Genomic DNA, 25,337 nt, shown 5'->3' on the forward strand with positions numbered 1-25,337 from the left:
GTAATAAAGGAAAGGTAATTTTCACACCTCATAATCAAGGTCCAAATAACTGAATTCTCCTTTTGCATGAAAATGATGAGTGTGTTTATCCACTGTAAAGTTTACTTGATTGTTAAAATGCTCAATGAGAACAGAATGCCAGTGCTGATCATCCAAAAGGCTGCCCAGCGTAATATTAATTTGGGCATTAGAAGGATGAGTTTTAGTATCACCTTGAAAGAAGAAAAATAAAAACTATTAATTTCATTCAAAAATATAATTATTCAAAAATATACTACTAGTTTATCATACTTTATACATTAAAATTCACTTAACAGTTTAAGAGAAGTTTTAGTCAAATAATGCCTAATAACTACATTAGACTTTATGAGACTATAGCTGTTACCTAAATTAATGAGTAGGGACAGCTTCCCTTTAGTTAATTCCATGGTGATGTGGTCTCCATTTTGTCCTTCTCTGTGGAGGAGAATTCCATCACTTTGCATTGTCTTAAACTTCAGAGAAATCACATCTTTCTGTGCATTAATGAGTTTTTTATTTAATGTGTAAATTAGACAACTTTTCCCATCAAAGCCAACCACCTCAGACCCTAGAAGTAAAGAAATGAAAGATAATGTATAACACTATGTCTAAAAGAAACAGTTGCATGTTACTTCAATTTGATATGAAGTTCCATCACTAACATTTCTGGATCCACTTGTGCACAGTAAGTCACCCTTTATTTCTTCCCCATAACACTGTTGTGTTTTAATGGTGATGGTATAACTAGATAATAAAACCATGTGAGAAGAGATCTGGCCTTTATTCAAATCTAATAATGTTCTGAATAATATGATGAAAGGTAGGTCTTCCTTTCCTTGGAGGTATAAAGTACTTTGACCATTTCTGTTCTCACTTGTATTCTTAGGCTGAAAATCTCTATTAATTTACCTGCAACTCATTCCAATGAACAAAGTCAAGACAAAACAAACAAAAAAACCCAACCAAAAACAAAACAAAAACCAACAAACAAACAACCCCCCCCAAACAAAAAACCAAACAAAAAAAACCAAACAAAAAACCAAACAAAAAAACCCAACCCAACCCAAAAAAGCCACCAATGCTGCTGCTGACCTTCAGGAAGGGAATAGGGCTAGCTAATTTTATCCCAATAGTATAAAAAATATCTGTCAAAATCAGTACAGATTGAACAAGACACACACAAAGGAACTGATAACACTATAAAAAGCTCATAGAGTATTCACAGTTCATATGTAATGAAGAAAAAAGTAATTAGCCTTGAAAAATACATTTTTGAAGTGAATAAAGATGTAAAGGACACTCCATAAAATATGAAGTTTTCTCAATTGACTGGTTAACTTCTTGCAAGATAAGGCAAACTCATTATCTATTTACTAACTTTATATAATTTCACTAAAATATTTCTCCATATAGTCAGCATGGGAATGAAATTAATTCAAATTAACTCTTGTACTTTTGGTTAGTAATTTATATTTCATTTATAGCTCTTGTTAAGTGAATGCAGTTATGTTTTAAATACAGTTTCTTGAATTTCTTTATATCCTGATGATGAAGAATTCATTTATCAAATGTACAATGAATAAATATGATATTCTACCTAAATATGAATCCGAGACTAACTATTTTACTTCATTTTGTCATTGAATGAATGTGGACAGCAAAAATATTAATCAATGTTGAATTAAAATAATGAATGTGATGCAGAATAGCTTCAATAAAGACTCCAATAAGACCACTTATTTATATACATCGATCAAACCAGTTAACTCGAGACATTCTTACTAGATAATGGTAACTAAAGATTGGGAACATACTCTTCTTATTAGTTATTGGGACAAGAGTATAAACAACATTTATACAGCTTTCCAAAATCCCTTACACTGTTCTGGAGCACTAGTTTTAGACCATTGGTTTTCAGAGAATGAAATAAGAGAATATTGTAATGAAGAGGGGAAATTGTAAGCTAAACACATTTCTAATATGCTTTTTTTTTTTTTTTTTAGCGTCATGACATAGCTTAACCTGAACTGTGTTTTACATGGCTTAATTGTCACAGTCTGGCATTTCAGGAACAAGACACAGGAAATGTCAGTAGAGATTCACTGTTCTCTTTTCTACACACCAAATAGAAAGTACTATCAGGCAGAGGCTTCAGACAGATTTTAGGCTGAGGTTCAGCACAGACTATTTGAGTGCAGTCATGGCACAAGCAGATATTTTATCAGTTCTTATGAAGGCAGGTTTAACATCTGGAGGGAGAAAATCCCTTCCTTCCTTCCTTCCTCCCTGCCTTCCTGCCTCCCTTCCTGCCTGCCTGCCTCCCTCACTCCTCTCTTCCTTTCCTTTCTTTAAATGACTGGAGAACATGAATAATAAAACTCAGAAACATTACGGAAACAGTAGAGTGAGGAGGGAGAAGAACTCAACAGAAAAAAAAAATGCAGGGAACTCTTCTAATGTTTCGTGTAAGTCCATGACTATCCTTATTTCGCTTTTCTACTCCATAAATGCAGAAGCAAACTCTAGGAAAATATAATGAGTATTGCCAAGCCTCAATGAGACTGTAATTAAAGGGGAAACAATATTTTTGAGAATACTAGGCAAAGTTATTCTGAGCAGGCATTTGACTGGAAGACAGCAGATTTGAAGTGGTGTCAAAATTTGCCCTGTAAGTATGACTTCACTAAGACAGTAATGACTTCTTTAGGACATAGAGACATGCATTTTTTCACATCACTTTACAGAGTAGAGAGATCTACTTCTTCTGTTCTTGCAAGTTTAGTCTTAGTTGTGTAACTTCTAACAGGTAAGACTGAAGAATGAAACCGAATGGAGCACTATTCAATTTGCACTTGAATACATAGTTCACATACTTGATGGCAAATGAAGAGGGTTGTTTACTCTCAAAATCTCCAATGAGATCCAATGAGAGATCCCTGAAGGAGAGGATGAGAAAATGGGACATGAGAAACCTGTGAATCAGAGCTAGCATTGGCATTTCTGCTTTTCTTTTTTTTCTGGTCTCACTTTCAAAAGTACACAGTCATTCAAAAAGAGCCAGGCATAATTACTGTAACAATAACTACAGGTCCACATTGTGCCTGATAAATGGAGAAAAAGACTGGAAAAAATTAAACTTTTACATTTTTGAATGTTTTTAAAATGATAAATCTATAATCGCCTGGTTTGTCTTCAATGGTAACCACTGAATTTAACTAGTAAAAGCATTTGGTAATCAGTTCAAAATAAATACAGAGATGATAAAAAGTCTGCCATTCATCAGGAATGACAGCATTTATAGATAGGAAAAATAAACATTTCTAGAACACCTGATATCACTAATACAGAGAAAATCTTACCAGCTTAAAAAAAATTTATATATTTTTGATGCCATCATGTTCTTCACATACTGCATTATAGTGAATAATGAATGAAGTAACTATTCATTTTAAATTCATCATAATCTTAGAAGACAAATATAGTTGATTTACTTCCATAAACCATCTACAGAATAAATTCTGTGCCATGTAAAATACAAAGAAAAATATATAATCTTCCTCAAAAATAGTTAATGGCTACACAAAAATATTTTAATTTCATAACTGCTTAGCACAACTGCTAGGTGCTTTCATTTCATCAGTTGCATGGACACTCTTCTTTATTTGTCCATCAGATTCATAGTTTTCCACTGCTGGTCAATAAGCATGACACAGAAGAGACCCATAATCTTGCAAGTTCTTGAAAATCTTGCAGATCTTGCAAGTTCTGACAGGGAAAATTATGATAGTGAATGTAAACAATTAACATCTGGATTTTAGGCATGGTCAAAAGAGAGCTCTTCAGTTTGAAAATGTTTGAGAGCAAAACTGAGTAAGGACTTAAATCTTATCACATGCACAAGGTGAAGGACTGTGAAGAAGCAAAGTTGTCAATGAATTTTAAAGTGAAGCTTAAAGAATTTTCTATCTATTTTCTACCACGCATCACAGAAATCAGGTCTCAAATGGAAGATTCAGATGAGATTTTAGCTGGGAATGATAAATTCATCTGTTCAACCTCCATTTTGAAACTTTGGCTGTTCTGGTACTTAAAAGACTTCAGAGTAAATTGACTCATGGTCATATTTCTCAGTTACTCAGTTTTCAAGGCCGTTTTCTTGGATTGTTCTGGGAAATGTAAGTCATGTTCCCAGTCTCAAGACAGCTGTCACCGAGGAGTTTTGTGTGAGCCTTTCAGGCCCTTCTCCTGGCATGAGATGTCTGTTTTCTGGGATGGGGAAGCTTACCTCATTTCTGAGGTGACCTAATCTCCTGCGTCCAGGTTTAAATCTTCAATAGCCTTAGTTCACTACCTTTTACCAATTTTAAAAAGTCAAGTTAAAAGCAGAAAGCTCAGAGATATATTTTCCTGATATACACTTAAAGTCAGATACAAATGCATGGCAATAGAAAACAGATATATGGAGACTATCCAAAAGAGCTCAAACATACAAATATAACTTATATAAAGAAGTTGAAAAAAAACCCCAAAAACAAAGAGCATAGTATACACAAAAAGCAATTAAAGAAGTTGCTGAAAATAAATTCTGTTTCCATCATGTAGAAAGGATGTGAAGAAAAAAAAAAAGCAGTAAAAAAACTTACTGAGAGGATTTATTTATTTATTTATTTATTTTTAATCCAGGGATGAAAAACTGTAACAGGAAGACGTCAGGAATATTTACACTGTCCAGCAAATCAATAAAACCACAACACTTACACAATCTACTTCCAAAGGCTTATGTCAGTTATTAAGGGCACAAAACCTATTCTAAAAGTATCCCTTGAATATATAAAAACTTCAAAGTGCCCTCCAATTTTTTATTTGTAGGTCAATCTAGTTGTACTCTTACTGGCTCGGGATGAAGACAACACAGACTTAAAAACGTAAACATTTCCCATATTTTGTCTTCCAGATAGATAGAAAGTATACCATGTTAAGATGCAATTTTTAAGACTATGGAAAAAAAAAGAAAGAGTTTGCATTAAATCAGTTATTGGATTATGTCCACATCATTCATTCTCATACAGAAAGGACTGGGAAATAAGCATCACATATTGATGGTTGATGTAGAAATAGTGAAGTATGCACATAAACCTGTTAAATTGGATTTATTTGAGATTAAATTTAGTCTTAGAAATCTACTTTCAAGTGCTACTTAGATAGCAGAAGACATTGATGAAGATTCATTTCATTTAGCTGACTCAGAAATAAACTTACTATATGTGCATCCATACACTTCAATGCGCATTCCAATCCTGCCATTTGGATTCCAGTCCAAAGGCACAAAACGGAGAAATCTTGCTTTAATAGAATGCTGCAGCTTATAGTACACAACACTGTCTGCATTTGTGTTTCCAGAAAAGGCCTAGAAGAAAATGAAAAAAAAAAATCAGTCACATCCACATCGAATACAGATATATATGGAGGGATCACTCATCTTTTCCTTTTATATATTTTGTTTCCATTTAATCTGGGACACAGTCAAGCACAGGAATAAAATGCATTTGTCAGTGAATTCCATAGGAACATCTGAGGAATCAATATTGACTATTATTTTGGATAAGGTGTTAAGTCATCTGTGTACTTCCTGCTGATGCCCCACTCAGCAAAGTATTTAACAACTTCCAGAATTTCAGTGAACAAACCCTGCAAACCCAAGCACTCCTGTCAAAAATCATGTAGAATATCCTCACATTTCATGGCTCTATCTAAAACTTTAGCATAAGAAAACACAGTGATGTCTACAAATTTCTTCTTCTGAAAGGTTAGATGGATTTCGTTGCAAGCCTGTGTTTCAAATGCATAGTATGCTGTACTTAAAATGGTCTTAGACTGTCAAATCATGGTAATTGAAGACTTGTTTCCAAGTAAAGAATCCAAATTATTGTAAAAGGAATGTGTTTCAGTGTCCTGTTAAAAAAGAAGAATCTTTATTTCGGTTGTTTACCAAGGTGAAAGAAAAAAAAGAAGCTTTTTTGCTGTATTGAACTGATAAAACTACTTTCACTTTTTCTTGCACAAAGAAAGACAAAGAAATGTAAAGAAGGAAGTTTAAAAAAGGAGCTGTAATAATAAACTTTAGCATTCTAAACCTGGAGAATATTCTGATTTCTCTGGGTTGTGTGGTGCTTTTTAGTCATTACCTGTTTATGGTATGTTAAGCAGAAAGAATTTGTTCAGACATTTTGAATCCAAATATCTGATTGCTCTCTGAAATATTTAGATGAGCAGTATTTAAAAGATTACACATTTCTGGCTGTATGAACAGTGCTGTTGCCATAGCTATAAGCCACAGATGTTGCAACTGGAGAATACATAGCAACCAACATCTTTAGGTATGCAGCTTCTCTTTCCACAAGTTTTAGAAGCAAAGATGAGCTTCTCTGAATTCATAATTTATATTTCTATACACAGATCTTTGCACCTTCTCTCTTCTGTACTAGTAAAATTTCAATAAATTCTAATCTCTGAACTTTTGATGGAAAAAAAGAAATTAAATAAAAAAGACCCCAAATCAAACCAACCAATCAATCAAGACGAAAACCAGAACAGTTAATGAATTGGCTTGTGTAAGCTAACCTATTAGGCTAGCAATAAGCAATGAGAGTTAGTGACTTTGAATGTCCACTTTCAGCTTATGCTTTTTATTTCCACAATGCAGCAGGTAAAGGTGGAAATATATTACAACTAAAATCAGGGAAGACCTACTGTTTGGAGGGTGAGACCCTTCTAGACCTCTCGACACTTCAAATCCTATTTGTAGTCTGTAACAAATATAACTACCCATGAAAGTACCAATTAGTTTGTTGAATGAACCAGAACCAGGCCCCAGAAGTGTAAATACTGTGAGCAAATGAAGTGTTAAGATTTAAATTTTTGCAAAATTGCTTTTGGAGAGCAGCCACCTCACAAAAATTAACTTAAGTTTTGAAAACAGACTGTATATGGCCCAATTTTTTTTTTTTTTTTTTTTTTTTCTATAAGGTATATTTAAACCCTGTGGTCTAAATTTAAAATTTGGGGTTTGGCTTCAACAATAACCTAAAAATACTTCATACTACTCCTTTAATACTATCCAGAATGCCCAGTTTAGAAACTAGTAATTTTTTTGCTTAATTTTACAAGATTTTGATCTGGAAAAACCACATTTTAGAGTGTATCAATTGTGTTGAGTACTACGTGGGTCTTCATTGCTTGTTTTAAACAGTCTAAAGATTAAAATACATATTTTGGGGGTCTTCTAGTCTAAGTCCTCTTCAAAAAAGGAGAGAAGAATATCAGACCACTTCTTCTCCAGGCTGCAGTACTAAAGATGTATCTGAAACCTCTGAAAGCAGCCTGTAAGCTTCTTAGAGGACAATTATATTCGATGTGACAGACAATTCTGTCTTTACACTGGAACACAATCACTGTTTCATGGTCTAATCCAGCAATCTTTAAAACATAGAACTGTAACCATATAATGAACTTCCTTCTTCCTACCCCCCCCTTCTCCAGACTGTTCAGATCACTTCATTCTTATGCCAAATCATATGTAAGGAACATGCCATTACTTTAGATTATGCAGAATCCTCACAACCTACACAGACATCTAATGATTAAAAAGATGCAGTGTGGCCCTCAGTTAATAGGAATAATACACTTAATAACTGCACCTAATAAACACAGTTTGTATAAATATTAATGGGGTTATACACTTAACACAATATAGCTGCTTGCTGAATCTTAGTTGATGCATTGACAGGTACTATATTATACTGCTTTCTAATAGCTTGCATACATACCATTTTCTTCAAATAATGCAGTTTCTGAAACACTGAAATACTATATTGCAGTTTAGCTGTAAACAGTAACAGGGCCACTTAGCAGCATAGATATCTAAATAGATAACTCTCCCCAGCATATTTTATTCCATGAAGTAAATGTATTTTGGGGTGTACTGAAGCCTGAACTGCTCGCAAATTTGGTTTAAGGGTCCTACTCAGTTTCTAACCCAGCAATTTCTTTATCCCAAGCTACTTTAACCCTGCTCTGAAGACAGAATTACTCAGTTCATTATGGTGTCAGAAATCACAGATGTGCTTTGGACTAATGGTAAAACTAAGTCCTGTCCATAGAAGAGCATTGGCAAGCTCAAAATAATTGTGAAGCTTGCATCAAGACAACATAAAAAAAAAAAGCCCTTGGTTTCTCTGTCCATACTCTATGTAGAAAGCACATGTGGGTGCAGAAAGCACACTGACCAGGGATTATACAGGCATGCTGTCCAAAACTTTCTCACCAATCAAAAATTCCCCCAGAAATGTAGCTGGGTAGGACTTACACTTCAGATAACCCAGAGGACATGACACTTATTTACAAATATAACCTTTACTGTAAAATATACCATATATACACTGTAAAACATCATACTAAATAATATGCGCAAAGCTTTTACATATGTTGTGTACCCATTGCAGTAAATATATTTATTACAAATATTACTTAAAGAAACATGCATATATAAATAAATATTAAAAGTACTTAGCTGAAAATCCTCATTCAGTGTTTAACAACAAGTACTGTAACAGAATCAGACCTGAATAGTTTTCTTGGAAGAGAAGTTGTGGTACTAGTGTACCTCAGGATGGGTCTAACTTCATCATGTGGTTTATGAATTCTAGTACCAACACCAGAAAAGCAATTGAAAAAAATCAGTGTGAAGTAATTTGGAACAGTTTTTATAAACTACTGCATAAAAATAATGCTGCAGGATTTACGCATTTCTCCCATTTCATCCCAATACTTCCAAGTTACATCCAAGTTCATATAGCAGTTCAAATTATTTACATCTCAGTAAAAAAGTGCTTATTCCAGATAACTTAGTACATAGTTCAAGCACACATCAATTGGCATGTTTTCTGAGCAAGAATTCAAACACTCAGACTCATCCTTCTCATCCTATTACCACAGTGGTGAGTTATTGTTAGTCTGTTGAAGTTGGTCCCAAAAGTCAACTAGTATGAACTGCTCAGTTAAAGTAAAAAAAATGTGGAAGTTATTCACTCTGACCAGAGAACACTGTACCAGAGTATTGTCTCCTTTCCTAGATGTCCACATTGCAAATACGGCTAGGACAAAATGATCACAGAGGTTAAATTAATGGATTTTTAAGATTTCATTGGTTAAAAACAATATATGCAAAAGCTGGCTGATATGCTTCATATAAAATACTAACAGTGGCATTATGGTGAGAAGCCCTGTGCCATAAGTTATTGACTGTATTTTTCACTAGATCTCTGAATTGTTTGAAGACACAGTTGAAATATACTAGTGTTACCTTCAATTGATCAAAACACACAGCAGTCACACATACTCATAAATCTGAGTGTTCATAAAGTCTTTTGTAAAAAAAAGGACAGCACTTATTAATGACAACCTGATTAGTATAGACCAGATAGAGAGAAAAAAAGAAAAAAAAAACCAAAAAAATCCAAACCAAACTTGGCAGAAAGTCACATGAATTGTTGTTCCAGTCAATGTTCACTGCTTGTAACACCTAAATCTCCACTACTGCACTACTGTATTTAACAGCTTTCCATCACTGTCTCACTCAGAGACAGGATAGTGGGGTAAGTTGTATCAATATTCTTTCAGTCTATCACTTTCTCTTATTTCTTTAAATTTGGTGAGTGTTTTATTCACTGTCATGGTTCTTCCTCTTTTTTTTTTTGACTTTCACTATGTGAGTGGAACATTAGCATAACTTTACATAAGAGAACAGCTCCAGAATTAAGAGACAAAGAGAGGATGAGACCACTTTTTTGCTAGTTAATTTATCAAAGGTGATGCCTGATATTTCTAAAGGAACTCCAGATATTCCTTCTGCCTTTCTGTTTTGTTTACGGTTTATTGGGGGGATACTCTTTTTTCAGATTTTTTTTGTGGGTTTCCATCTTTTTGAGAAAAAATTGAAACAATTTGCTTTCATATTACTATAGAAGAGGGAGATTTCAATATGTAAAATTAAGCTAAAGTAAAAAGGTTGTGTTTTTTTTTTTTTCTTGTTACAGTAGTAACAGTTGGATATAACATTGAAGGGGTGTGTAAAAGTGTATGAATCTAGGGCTCTTGAACAGCTACAGTTAATCAGAAGAGGTTTATCATCAGCTAGCCATGCTCATTTGGAAATGTGCTTAATGAAATGTGGTTTCTGTCTCTCTTTCTTTTTTCCTTTCATGTTCAATATAGCTGAAATGAATAGGTACTTAATTTTCCCAACGGCATGGTATGGGGACTAATAAATAAAATAAAAATATATAGTAAATCACCAGCCACAACAGGTGTTTTGAACTCCTCCATCTACCCTTCATTCATTCAGATGTAGTAAAAAATTTTGTATGAAATAACTTGTCACCATCAGAGGGAGCTCTTGTATTGACACAAGTAGGCTCAACATTCTCCCTTTAAAAACTCTTATAACTATTCTTTATAAAATCCCAGCATATAGTATGAATCTACTGTATTTTATTTGTTAATACGTAATCGCATGGACCTCAGAGATATTCCTGAAAATTGAAAATATGAATGTATTTCATAATAGTACTGCTGGAATTCTACATAATCTTTAACAACTCTAGAGGATTAGCTAACTCTTTATCTTAAATGAATACAGATATGCTTTTTATAATATGGATTAATAGTCAATGAATTTAGATTCTGATATTCTACAGGTAACTGTGGTGATCTCAGAAGGTAACAACCAAAATAGTTTTGGTAGTTTCATTTTCACTTTTGCCCCCCCTTGTTTTTAATAAATTAATTTGAAATAATCTGTAAAATATTAATACATTGAATTTTGAATCTGGGCTAAAGTGCAATTGTCCTTTCTAATTTCAAATCAATTTGAAGTTTAATCATTACTCTGCTGGGTAAAGTAATGGTTTTTCTAGTGGTATTTAATCTGGAGTGCAAAATTGGATTTATACACTTAGAAATAATTATCTTCATAAGTGTTATGAAATATTTTCAAAGAGCAGCAATCCATTTAACCTGTTTATTCCACATATTTGCTTGTAAATTTTGAAAGAAAAAAATGTGCAGATGGAATAGTTCTCACTGTATGAAATTTAGGTAGGAATCACAATTCACTACAGTACTTCAGTAACACATGACATAAACCAGAGACTACCAGAAAGGTAATTCAAGTAATTTATAACTAAAATACATTTTACTCTAACAGCTGTGTATGAAACCCACTGAAAAGTCAAAACAGTATGTGGGAATTCTGTTTGCTCAAAGCAATAGGAAAAAAACCCAAAACTTTATTATTTCACACCTTGCTTTGAAATGAAATTATTAGAAAGAAAGGAAAGGAAAGAAACCTTATTAACTATGCAATACAGAAATGAAACAGGAAATACTCATGTTCTGAAGATCATAAACAATAAAATAGTCCAATAAAAAGGTTTTCTACTGATTTCATATATGATCTCTCATGATTTCTACCTTTAGAAAATTTTCTGTAAATGAATTCTTCAACTTATGGATTTAGACTAGTGTATAAAATCAAGTTAAAAGGACAATACATTTCTAAGGTTGCAACAACATTAGTCAAATATCTCAACCAAAAATCTTAGTGGCAGAATTTCACTTTTCACATAGGGCTTGCCATTTTCATAATTAGAAAACCTTTCAAAAGCAACTAACTTCCATACTTTTAGCTTTACTCTGATGAAAGACACTATGAAATGAAAAGCCAAAGAAACTCCGAGAGATTAAATGTTTTGGATATCATGTGAACAATAAGACTCTAAAAATGTCCTGTAAACCAATACTAATTCTGTGCAAAAGTATTCAGCAAATGTACATTAAGGTTGTATTCAGTAGTTATCAGGGACTAGTAAAAATACATGGGAAATATTTCCTGTTAAGAACACTTTGAATACAAAAGTAGAACTTCAGTTTTTCAGAAACACCAACATTCATGGCGGAGCCTACTGCTCTAGTAGGTGTCTTATGCCTCAGAAATTTAATGCAGAGAGCAAAGTCTGCACTGTAAACATACTACTAGATTACTTAGGAATATTTACTAGAGTGCTCTCTTTAAGCCCACATGATATGTCTTAAAAGCCACACTGAATGCAATAAAACCAAAATCCTAGTTATTTTTCACATGGAGAATTCATTTCTGACACAGAATTCAGGTATTTGGATAACCTAAGCAGCAAAGTAATTGTAGTTCATTCTTTCTGGTACTCCTGTGCAATTAAATACAAAGTAATGACTAGCAAATACCAGTGACCAACAAATCTGGCACGCAATGAGAGCAATCCCAAACTCATGATGGGCAGCCAGCAGAATTGACACACCTTCAACCCTCAGCAGATGGGTGTCTTTGTGGAAGGGAAAGAACTGACTGGTATGGTGGTGCCCATCAGCTACAGGAAAGGGCAAGCAGAGAGTGGGTTGGGTGCCTACAAGGAGGGAAGGAATAAAGAAAGACTTAGCAGAAACAACATTAAGTTAAATCTTCAGAGATGGGAGAAGGCAATTTTAGGTGACAAAGTTTCTTTCCAGGTACAAATTTGAATAACTCCATGGCCCGCAGAGAAAATACGACAGATGGTTTGCAGCCTGAAGACACATTAGTGATGGTCACTAGCTTTTTTCATAAGGCTTTCTGGTGGAAAGTAAAAGGAAAGTCAGGTAGCAATACAGTACTAACAATAATTCTGATACATCACTTCCTATGTGAAATCTAAAATGATCAGGCTTCTTTACCACTTATCCCATCTTGTCCACAGCATATTTTATGTCATCTTTTCAGTTTGCTAAGGTAAAAAGACAGGGGAAAAAAAAAAAAAAAAGGACAAATAATTGTATCAAGAACTGACAATGTTTTGACTTCAGATGTCCCAACTCCTGTATCCCAAGTTTAAAAATACAGTTCCATTTACCTCAGAGATAGGCAGAGTCCCTAGCTTTTACTTCAGAGTCCCTTATGTTCCTGCATGTATCACTGAGATCTAGCTCCATGTTAAGGCTGTTACAGCATGTGAGAAATGCCTAACTCTGAAGAAAGGACCAAAAAAGTATATATTTTAAGGATACAATAGGGTGAATATAGCACTGAATTTCAAATTTTAAAGGTCTTTTATGGTTTTTCAACTCTAATAGTCAGAAATCAGACTTCACCTGGTGTAAATGGGAATAAATTTCACTTAGTGCACATGACATCGCTAACCATAACTCTGCTTCTTCAGAGAAAGTGACTGAATGTATGGGAATAAAGCTGGTAATTTTTGATGCTCATCTCTTTAGTTTGTGTAAACATAGCAAACATTTAGTTGTACCTCTTTGTGTACATCTATCACTATAGGTTAAAGCTAAAATACAGACCAAAGAAAATGGGTTGAAGCTCACATAGATTGTAAAGTCCACACTGCAAGACATTTAACCTTAAACAATCTAAGACTTTCTTTCAATAATTTACTTTTTTTCTCGATAAAGTGGCATTGAATATGCATATGAAGAATGTTTCTTTACGCTAAAAATATTCCATCTTAAATAAAAGAACTAAAAAATTTTGTTTTCACTTGGTACTCTTAGAAGGAGGTTCTCATGCCAGCAACAAGCTTGTGAGACAAAAATGAAGCTACAAAACTCTCATGAAGTAAAAGTGTTGCCAGCTTCTAATATAATAATTTCCAGAATACTGAATTCATCTCTAACACTTATGAAATGCTGTAAGAATGAGAGACAGTGAAAGTCATTTGTGCATGGCACTGGAAATTATGATCAAATGACTACAGGTACATGGGTGGTCATTCCTCTCACACGAAATTATTAATTCTTTGTTCAAGAGTATTCTGGAAATTCATTTTTAGTTAATTAGTTTTGATACTCAAAATAGCCTATGTGGGAATAACTTTTCTAAGAGAAAAAACAACACTCCAGAGTGGCATGAAGATGGTCCTAAGTCCATTTTTTAAAGCAAAATTTTGGATGGATAGCACATCATGGCTTTCTGTACAGTAGGAAAAGAAAATAACTAAATAGTAAGATTTTCTCCTTTTTATGTGGATATTGCTTGAGGAACTTAAAAATCTATAAAATACCATTTTTGTTCACAAGAATCTTAAAATAAGAATTATAGTTCTTTGATTAAATGTTTGTGACATGAGATTTAATTTCGAACAAACTTTTAGATGGTTTTTGATGTACAGAAACCTGCAGTAACCTGTATGAAAGAGTGGGATAAATTAAATTTTTACTGCTTTAGGGTTTTTTGTAGTATTTCAACCTAAAGGATCTTGCTTACATTGTAACATCTTTAACTGTCTTTGGTGCACTTCGTGCTGCAGAATGGTCATAAATTAAGCTATTTCAAGTGGATAATTTTAGTTTGCAAGTCATCACAACCTATTTGGTGCATCTAGAAAAAAGCAAAGTGCAAGGCCAAAGAAAATGGAGAATTATGCTCTACACCTTGAGAGAACAATGCATCTGAACAGATGAACTGATTCTGAAATGCTTTTAACAACTTTCAAACTGATATCTAACTAATTGAGAACCTGAAGGAATTCAGAGGTATATCTAAATTTGAACTCTAATAGTGGGCTCATATTTAATTTTTTACTTTTTTCTTTAATCTCCTGTAGGGGTTCTTGGGAAAAACAAGAAACTATCATGTGAGTCTTGTAACAAATACAAAAATCTGGCTCAGGGTAATTCCCCTGGTTGAACTAAGGACACATGAAGTTGCAGAGATGCCTATTGTAAAATTATTCTTACTCCACTTTATAAATACAGATTGCATCAGACAAAAGTAATTCTACAGAGGACTGTTTTCTCTTTCATTTGCAATCAACATTTAAGTGCACACAGTTTAACTCACAATTCACTCTTAAGGACAGCAAGTACTTCAACTGCTATCATATTTTATATATAAAAAGCAAAAAGAACTAATAAGAGTGTTGCTGATATCTGACAAGGCCACTCCACTGAAGCCAGTTTAATGAACATTTTGTCACTATATTGGAGAACAGCTTATTCCTTCTCTTTGATAAGTATATATCAGTATGTGTGTGCTACAGTGGAAACTCCATTCTATTTCCTAAGGAAGGCCAATATATGAAAACAAATAAATCATGATAAAGAAAAAGCACAAAGTTGCCTGATCACAATTCAGCAAGGAGTGATTTCCTTGGAGAACTGAGAGAGCAAGGGTTTTAAACAAATTTCTAGATAGAAATACAATATAATTACCTAAACAATTACAGAGTAATTCCCCAGTGCCTTTTAGAACTACTAGGGGCAGATGAACATTTGGGGAAAGGAAGGCAGTGAAATACTTCATCAGCTCATACGGTCCCTCCATCTGATATTGAGTGATCCACTCAAAGAATTAGGAAGTGCCCACAGAAGTCAACTCACACATTCTCGAGACCATTCTCAAGTTTGTAATTCTTGAGATCTAATTTATTTTAAAAGTTGGTAAGTTCATACTTCATGACAGCTACATAAGTACTTTTTTTCAAACCTATGTTAAATGCTATGAATTAAATAATTGTCATATAATCTGTAACTTACAACAGGTACCTTATCTTTGAAACAAGGAATTGTTTGCTCATAAAAAGCCTTGTCATCATTTAACAAATCAATGATCAGGCTAGTTATGAAAGCAGACTGCTTCTGTTAGGCAAATTATCAGCTTTGCATCAGAAGTAATGTCAAAATGAGCACAGGAAAAGGACATGACAATTCAATATGTTATAATTTGTAAATATTTTTAGATCTGTCAGAAAATGGAAGTCATTCTTCAACTGTCAAAATATTTTAAATTATCTTCATATAACACAGAGTAAAATATTTCTAATACTTTCAAAATGAAAATGTCATTCACATTGTATTTAAAATTTATTAATAAATGTCACACATTGTTATCTCATTTTTTAAAACCACAAAGAAGCTTTGTATTTATAACGAGTATCACACTGCTTAGCAAATGTATTTAAAATACAAACAATTATGCACAAGCATTTGAAATAAATATACATTTTAAAAACCCAACAACAAGAAACACACAATGCAATAATAAATAATCACAAACATTAATTTGTTAGGTATTACATGATCTCTTCATGTAATTCTTAAATAAGTTACCATTATTTTAATACTTTTGCAATTTTAAGCTACTTATGATAGATTAAAACATGGATTTTCTTAAGATATGTGACTACTACTACATTTTTTTATTCTAAAATATTATTAACTGAACTGCAAAATGGAAAAAATAATAAAACAAACTCCAACCCAAACCAGCGTATCACACTTCACAGACCCTGTCAGTACAGATGCAAACTTAGTTTATTATTAAGTCTGTGTGAATTTTTATCTGTCATGACATCTGTGTGAAGTCTGTCCTAAGGGGACTCTTATGAGGACAGTAGTCACTAGGAATGCACAAAACTTCCTCACACATCTGTCATATCTAAAAAGGCATGTGGTCATGCTGACTGCCAGTCTGCCTGGTATTTTCTTGTTATCTTGTAAAAAACAAGATTTAAATTACCATCTCTCATACAAAGATGGCAATTCCAGAAGCTGGTAGTCTGTGTAGTGATCAGCTATTAATGTGCACAGTACTGCAGACCAAGAATCATGCTCATCTTGCCAAAGAAGTAGAATACACTTAAAAGAAATTGAGGAGAAAATGGTTCTGATAATAAGAAAGGTAATCAATTCTAGGACCACAATTAGGACCTGGAATGATTGAAGCTGATAAATGAATACGAAACACAAACTTACAAGTATTATTTTGCAGTTTTTTGCTCTTTTGAGATGAAGACTATGAAAGTTGGTTTTGGAACATTAACCATCTGTGAGTTTATGTGCTGCATTGTTTATGTTGTAGGCATGATTGGATATTTTGACAGTGAGAAATAATAAAAAAAGACCATCTTTTCAAGACTGAATTTTCAAATTTACCTATATTCTAGAAGAGAAAGAAGGAAATCCATCTGAGAAATATTTAAACATGATCCTCACTTGTATGCCTGGGTTTCCCTCATGTAACCCTATTAGACAAAAATAATTACTCATACATCATGTTAGATGGATAAATCTCGTCTTTCTATTTGACATTTTATTCTAAGGTCTGAGGTGGCTCTAAGTCTGAGGTGGCTCTAACAGCTTTCAGGTGCTAAAGATTTTGATGGGAAATTCTGCAGCAGAAGTCTATCCCTATCTCCACCTATCCGTGCATGCACAATACAACATGTATTGTGTTGATTTGTGCAACACAACAGAGACTCAGGAGTACCACAAAAAATGGCAAAATTATTCTAAAAAATATAAGTATATCGTTTGTAATCATTGAAAATAAGAGAAAATATCCAATGCCTTGTAAAGGATGTAACTGACTCCAGCCTAGTTCTTGCTTACCACTCAGTCCAAAATGCTGAATGCTTGCCTCTAAGTCTGGGGATGAAATCCCCACTTAGACCTACTAAGCATAAGACTTAGAACATCCTGAAGCAATAAGTATTAAAAAAAACCCCATACAATCTTACCTAATTTTGTAACAATCTTTTATGAATTTTGTAGCTTTTTTTCTTCCCCAACAAAGGTAAGCTGCTGCTGCATTGTCTACTGCATGTGTGCTTTAGAAACACAAACCTAAAGAAAGGGTTTTTTAGCAAGGTTTCTTCTGGGAACAGACCCTTCTATATCCAACAAAGAGCTAGTGCCACTGGAACTTGCAGACACAGAGAACAAGGCTGCTATCTAACTTTCAAAGATTCCTCTCCTTCCAGGCTCCTTATTTGACCAAGGCCTCCTAAAAAGTCTCTTGGCAGCTAATAACCTTGCTGCTTTCTGCACATTACCAGATTGAGGACCAACTTTCAGAACTTGTATGCCTCATCAAATTCTGTTCTAGGCCCATTTCAAAACAGCATAGTTTTTATCATGCTCACAAAGGAGTAAATTACATCTCCCAACTTGTTCTGAGGTCTTTGACTGATGTTGCTGATTGCAATAAAAAGAGAACCATCACTTTCTATTTTGTCCCAGTCATAACCTTTCTGTTCACTCAGCCAAACCTACAACCAGCCTTATAAATCTAAAGATTACCTTGAACCTGGAGATTTCTGTAGTTTGCTCCAACTGTGGCCCAAGAAAGACATACCCAGTTCTAGCTCAGCAAAACTAAATTAAACAGAAAAACTCGCCAGAGCTGTGCAAGCACGTAACAGGTCTCAAGGCTTTGAGCTGCTCATGCAGAGATCCTTGCTGGTAGCCCTAACTCACATGAATACATCTTCAGCTTGGATAGCAGCCAGTGTCTCACACTGGGAGGACACTGCAGTTGCAAGTACTGTTGTCCTTTTCTGGCCATATCAGAGTGCTTCCATAGCATGCTACTCTTTGCAACCCTTACAATGCATTCATTCTCATGCTGCCAGGGATTTGCCCCTGTCACGTGAGCTTTGTCATCATGCTGGTCATCTTCACCCTGGTAAGCAGGCTTGAGTATGGGGCCTATAAGCTACACACATACCCAGATGAAAAACTTTCCTACAAGTAAATGGTACTTCGAATATGACCTTTAAGTCTCACCATTACTTGTATTCTTGAAAATTCAGGGAGGTTTGGGAAAAAATACAGTTTGTTATGAATGGAATTTCAATCCAGGTCACCAAAACTCTGTTAGAATTGAGTCATTGCTTCAGAAAATCCTAGAATAGGACTGCATTTGAGATATTGCTTCCATGTTAAAACTAATCTCCCCAGGATGATCCAAATCAAGTCTGAAAATTAATGACTGGCTTCATCTATGACAGAAAACATGGTAAGCATAAAATTTTTTTGATGGTATATCCACCATGGAATGTGAAAAAGAGGAAAAAACACCAGAAAAAAACCTACTTGTTAAATACAGATTATTTATTAACCTTATACATGTCTAAGAAAACACTTTTGCTCAGTTATAATACTGCTTAATAATTCCACTGATATCACCTAAACTGACTGCACTTTTAACAAAGCGAAGATCTGATCTCATGTGAAGAAAAGACTAAGACAACATTCTAAAATAATTCCTTTGAGGAGAGTATTTTCAGTTAAAATAATAAAGACCAATTTTTTGTTAAGATTAATTAGAAAAAATAGAAAGAAACACATGTCAGATGACAGAAAAAAAGTATGGGGAAAATGTGCCGTAACAAACCAATAATGCAAGTTAAAATAATTGCAGTATGCTTTATTTAGACTGAGGAATGCATGCATGATGAATCAATTACTCAAGCCCTCCTTAAGTAAAATCTGTCAGAAAATTAGCAATGGATACTTAATCTAATTAAGAACTTACCTCTTTCTTACTGTTTTGCTCCATCAAACTAGAACTTGTCAGTCTTAATTATTTATCATCTTAATATTTTCAGAAAGTTGATTTGTGCTTTTGGAGATTTGTTTTTCTGGGTTTTTTATTATTATTCAGTAATAAATTATAGCAGTGTTTTTCATTAATAAAGTTCTCCTAACTTCAACAACAACATCAAGTATTTTTGCCATACAGCTTATTTATCTCATGTACACTACATTCACATATACTTTTTTATATTTTTCTGCAAGTGAGACCACACAGATTTTGCAGTCTTGCAGAAGCTACCACTAAAGAGCTCAGATTTTTTCCTGCTGGCACTCATGACAATATCTTTCAAACTTTAAACTTCTCCTGTCTACACTGCCAGAGGCAAGGTACTTCTTGTTCCTAAGGCTCACCAACACGAATAGAATTGGAGTTGTTTCAGTTGTTCAAAATATTAGATCTTGCACTAAAATAATTTTTTCAGAGGATTTTTTCCTTTTTTTTTTTTTTTTTTTGTTTTAATGTTAGTTCTTTGTTAAATGGAAGATAGTAACTACACCGAGTATCTGGATCTAAGAAAAAATACACTTCCTTTTTTTAAAGACTACGATCTTCTAGCCTGTCTAAACAAGAGTTGGTAAAGGTTCTTGACTACTCCAGACTAATTTCTATTCTATGTTAGATATTTTCTATATAGAATTTTTTGGCTTGAATAACATTTGTTTTCTGAGATAACACAGCGGAATGAAAATGTAATTTCAACTCCACACAACACTAATTAACCAAACTGTAATGCAGACTCCATATGAACAACAAAATCTGTCTTCAAACAAATTATAATAGCATTACGATAAATATTGTCCAAACAGATAAGAGCCGCAGAAAATACCACTGTGTGATTATCCATTATTCAAATATCCCAAACTTAATATCAAGGATGTGTTTGCCATATGGTAATACAAACCTTTGGTACAATTAATTCTTAGAAAGAACAAGTGAAATCATGTATATTTGGGAATATTATAAAACATAGAATTTTTTTTTCATCATAGAGAGCATCCCTAGTTATTTGCACTTACAGGACTTTTTTTTTTTATGAAGTACATAAACTGTGATATGAAATATGCTTGTTTTAGTGACAATATTCACCATTACCTTTACCCCTATAAAGATACTCCTGTAATGAATGGAGGTGGTTTTTTTAATACAATATCTAAAAGGAATAGTCAGACATGCTACAGTGGAAGATCTCTCCTTCATTTGGTCTTCAAAGTTTAGGCAGCCCACCCAGAACAAACATCCCCAAAGGGATGAGTTTCATTGAGTCATGAGCAGGGGATGTTATTTTTGCTCTGGTGTACTGGTAGAGGCAATGAACAACTGACCTTTTTCTACATGCCACTGTGCTTACAGATTTCTGTCACATTCATACCCAATATTCTTTTTTCAGGCCAAAGAATCCCAGTCTATTCAGTCACTTCTTCCATGCCAGCTGTCTGCTTTTTAATCTTTTAAAACATAATTTTCTGAATCTTTTCCAGTTCTACTATATTATTTTGCAATGAATGATCAGATCTGTGCTGAAAATATGAATAACACATACTCACTCACAGTGGAATAACAGGGTTTTCTGTCTCATTCGCCACAAATATCTTAATAATTCTAACACACTATTTTCATCTTTGTTCACAAAGATTAAGCTGATAATTATAAATTTTTTAGAGTTTTCAGGTGTTATCCTGGAAGTAGTATCCTACAGTCACTCATTTAACATGAAAATACTATGGGAGTGTAATTTTTGGGAGTGTCATTTGGGGATTTTTTTGCCATGTACATTTTCTTAGGAATAAAGCCAGAATATTTGTATTTCTGCTTAATTATACTACTTTATATGCAAATATTAGAAAGCCTTATAAATGCTCCCGGCCAAAAGCTGAGTCATAACTTTATCTGGGGGTTTTTAAATTATCTTTTATTCTTTTTTTTCCCTTAAAAATCAAAAGCAAGAAGAAATTTCAGACCGTATCAGAGAAAATTTAAAATGGCAAGGTCATATACAAGACTATGGAATAGACCAGTATGTTAACTATTTCACGTTTTGTGTTATGCGCTTTTTACCTCCTCTGGTAAGGAGGTAAAGAGATGGCCTTCAGTTAAGTATTAATTTGGTATGTTTGCTTCTAAGAAAATGTCAGTTTTCTCTCACATAAAAAGTTATGCTATTGTTTGGTCTAATTAAAAAACAAACCAAACAAAACCCGCATGATTTTGAGGAATACACTTTCAAAATTACACACACGCTTTCAAACACAGTATTTTGAACTGACATTTGTATGTCTGTGTGAGAAAGTGATAGGAAACAGTGAACCTTTAAGAAAATCTATACAGCTTTGTAATTTTCACTGAAGAAATCTTTTCAAATATGTGCATATTTTATAGAAGAATGCTATCTTTATTAATTTGCATGATATTTGAATATGAACCTGTGATAATCCAGCATTGGGTATGTAGATGAGGATAGGAATTTTATGAGAGCTCAACAGTTTTTAAATGTTAGAATCATCCTGCTTCTACCAAAATTAAATGCAACATTAAAAATTTTTCCTGTGCTTCCATATGATGTGAATAGTTTTTCCTTTTGCAAAACAGAAGTATAGAAACACACAAAATAAAAAGAGGAGAATGTGAATTGCTAACGTAAACTTCAGGAATACTTCAACAGAATACCATTTCATCACAGAGTACTTTGGGTTGGAAAGGTAATTTATTCCAAATTGTTGCTTAAATGAAGGTCAGCTATTAGGTTAGACAAGGTCACTCAGGGCTTTCCCAGTACCTGTATTTATATTTTTCTGTGCATGCTTGTATCTGTCACATGAACTGTCATCAGTTTCTAGGAAAATTATCTTTTCTCCCCTTTTCTCATTTTTACAATAGGTTAGAAAAGAAATGAGACAGTCAGAAGGCATAATTATGCACTTGTTCTGTTTATATCAGATTGTTAAGGGTTTGATTCTTCCAAGAGGCAACGTATATCATAGGTTGATGAAGTCACTGATATGAGACACTGCCTCTGGTCATTATTCTCCAGACACCACCTAAAGCAGAGCAGAGGTTAACAGAGCAATTTCACTTCATATTGCAAAAAATGTGCTGGAAGAGAGATGAAATATCATAGATATCACATGAGCTGAATAATTATATGCAGGTGGTTGGGGGGTGTTTTGACCTTTAAAAAAAAATGACATGAAGTTGACTGTTACAAACTAAAAAGCTTGGGCAGTATCCTGAGGATCCCATTTTGTTTGCCTGACTCTTGGAAATAAAGATGGGTTATTTATCCAGTTTTACTTGGATTTTATTACTTTTGTTCCCAAATGCCACTTACAAACAGGGAAGAAAAAAATGAGAGAATTTGATTCTATTTATTTATTATGTATTAACATATAGAAAGTATAGAACATCAAGAAATGGTATTGTCTTCATAATTTTAAGATTTAAATTATATATAATTAAAAATGCATAAAATATAATAACTATTTGCCAATTTTCCCCCGATATCTATGTTTATTTTATCACCTCAACTTCCACAGTACAGGTGCTAGGTTTGGACATTGTGCCACTGCACTCTCAGAAAATGCAAATGACTGAACTACCGTACATAATTTACGACACAGGAAGTGTCTTGTAAGCCTCTAAAAGCTTCACTGCATCTGAAATATTTGCACCTCAGGAGAATGGAGACAAATTTCCCCTAAATGGTATCCCCTAAACTGTGTGACAAAAAATACCAGCAGAACCACAATAAAAGACGATCTGTTTGTTTTCATTACTTCAGCATATCCAAAAGTTAATGTCTTGTATACAAACTGACAGAACTTTGTTTGCAGCCTGTTACTACCTGAATTGCCTAAGATCTAATACAATCATGAAGAATATATTTTTACTGGTTTCATCTTACTGGTGCCCTCCTTGAAATCAAATCAACAAGAAGAAGCTGAAAATTATCATCTTATTGGGGGAAGAAAAGTGTTTGAGGACAATGAAGATCTTTTCCCTCACTATGGAGTCAAGTTCTCTCACATCTACACTGAAACAAGAATCATTATTCTCTTTCGCAATGTTTTGAATTTGTATTAACTGAGTTAAAGAACCACTGCAAAAACTAAGTAACACAATTATGCATTTTGCTTAGTTGTTTTGGTTTACCCTTCAGAACTTAAAGGTCACAAATCAGCATAATACCACACTAACAATGTCAGGTGATGTTTTAGTGATGCAAATTAACTGGGAACTTAATCAAGATAAAAAAAATATGGAAACTTTACATGGAGATTGTGATAAGGCTTTTCAAGATCTTATCTTCACCATTTTTTATTGTTTTATTAATGGAAGCCTATGTAAGGCTAGAATCTCCTGTGTCCAGAGGAACACCATGAAGATATCTGAGGGCTGGAGCACTTGTCCTATGAAGGCAGGCTGAGAAAGCTGGGATGTTCAGCTTGAAGAAGAGAAGACTTCAGAGAGACCTTAGAGCAGCCTTCCAGTAAAATGGGGCCTACAAGAAAGATGGCAACAGACTATTCACAGCGGCATGAGGTGACAGGGCAAGACAGAAGGCCTTTAAACTGGAAGAGGATAGATTAATATTAATTAATAGTATTAATTAGGTATTAATTTTTTACTTTGAGGGTCATGAGGCACTGAAACAGTTTTCTCAAGAAGATGTGGATGCCCCATCCCTGGAAGTGTTCAAGGCCAGTTTGGATGGGCAAGCTGGTCTAGTGGAAGGTGAACCTGCTCGTGGCAGCGGTGTTACAACTGGATGATTTTTATCGTCCCTGCCAACATAAATCATTCCATGGTTCTGTATGTGTAAGAATAGTATATTTTATAATAAATTTAAATAGAGTTATGCACTATATAAAATATTGTATATGTAGAAAAATGTATATGAATGTATAAAATATCTACTGTGTCATGTTGCCAGTAGTACTGCAAATGATTGCTTTAAACAGTCTTCATCACCTCTTTCGAGAGTTTTATCTCATAATTTCAGGTCAATACTTTCAAGTCCTTGTTAAAAAAACCCTTAAAACCACAGGTTTCTCACCTATAGCCCCAATAAAAAATAAAATGCAAGAGAATTATATAAAACTTTCTTTTAACTTATTTTTGTCGAGAATGTTGGTGAAGTAAAATTCTATTCTTTTTCAGAATCTCTGAATATTCTTTGAGTCATGGTAATAAATTAAGAAATGGTAATAGTATTAACTTAAATTTGTTAGGCACATGTTGTGACTTTTGGGGATGGTGTTGGGCCGGGCCAGGAACTGGACTTAATGATACTTATGAGTTCCTTCCAACTCTGATTATCCTGATTGTGTGATTGTGTGAAATTTGTTTAATGACATTTATTTTCTGAATGTCTAATTCCTGAATAAGAGAATAGATTATCTTCCATACCTTTTGCCCCTCTATAGACATTGAAAAGAACACGTAGAACTATCCAGAATTCCACTACAAAACAAGCAAAGCCTCATTGCATCAAACTGGGTTTTTGTGGTTGCTTCATTGCTGTTTTGGTTGGTTGGCTTTATGGTCTTTTTGAGTTTGGGTTTGTTTGTTTGTTTTTAATGTTGGCTTGATTCATGTAACTCAAGCAAGTTCTTAAGAAATATCAAATCTCATCACGCTCAAAATTATCCTGAGAGGCAAATTTCTAAAATTTTATTACCATAAACTTGACACATGGTTAATTTATTTACATAACTTGGTGCTAATTTTTATTTCTCTACCTAAGGGAGAAATCCATCAGTGGAGAATCAAGGGAATAAATACTGTTTTTTTTTCACCAGGTGCCACTGCAAATAAAAGATCTCTGGGAGTAAATGTGATACAATACAACCTGAGCAACATG

At 33.8% G+C, this 25,337-nt stretch overlaps 1 protein-coding gene across 1 annotated transcript in view; it reads right to left on the reverse strand.

The window, feature by feature from the left end:
- CNTNAP4 (contactin associated protein family member 4) overlaps positions 1 to 25,337 on the reverse strand; it is a 200,466-nt gene that overhangs the window by 67,081 nt on the left and 108,048 nt on the right. Inside the window, exons 4-6 of the mRNA XM_063423036.1 lie at positions 5,281 to 5,428; positions 386 to 589; positions 28 to 212 (exon numbers count right to left, since the gene is read on the reverse strand). Of these exons, the coding sequence (XP_063279106.1) occupies positions 28 to 212; positions 386 to 589; positions 5,281 to 5,428 (537 nt within the window). The remainder of the gene's footprint in view (positions 1 to 27; positions 213 to 385; positions 590 to 5,280; positions 5,429 to 25,337) is intronic.

Source organism: Prinia subflava, chromosome Z (assembly GCF_021018805.1).
Source record: "Prinia subflava isolate CZ2003 ecotype Zambia chromosome Z, Cam_Psub_1.2, whole genome shotgun sequence".
Taxonomy (NCBI): Eukaryota; Metazoa; Chordata; class Aves; order Passeriformes; family Cisticolidae; genus Prinia; species Prinia subflava.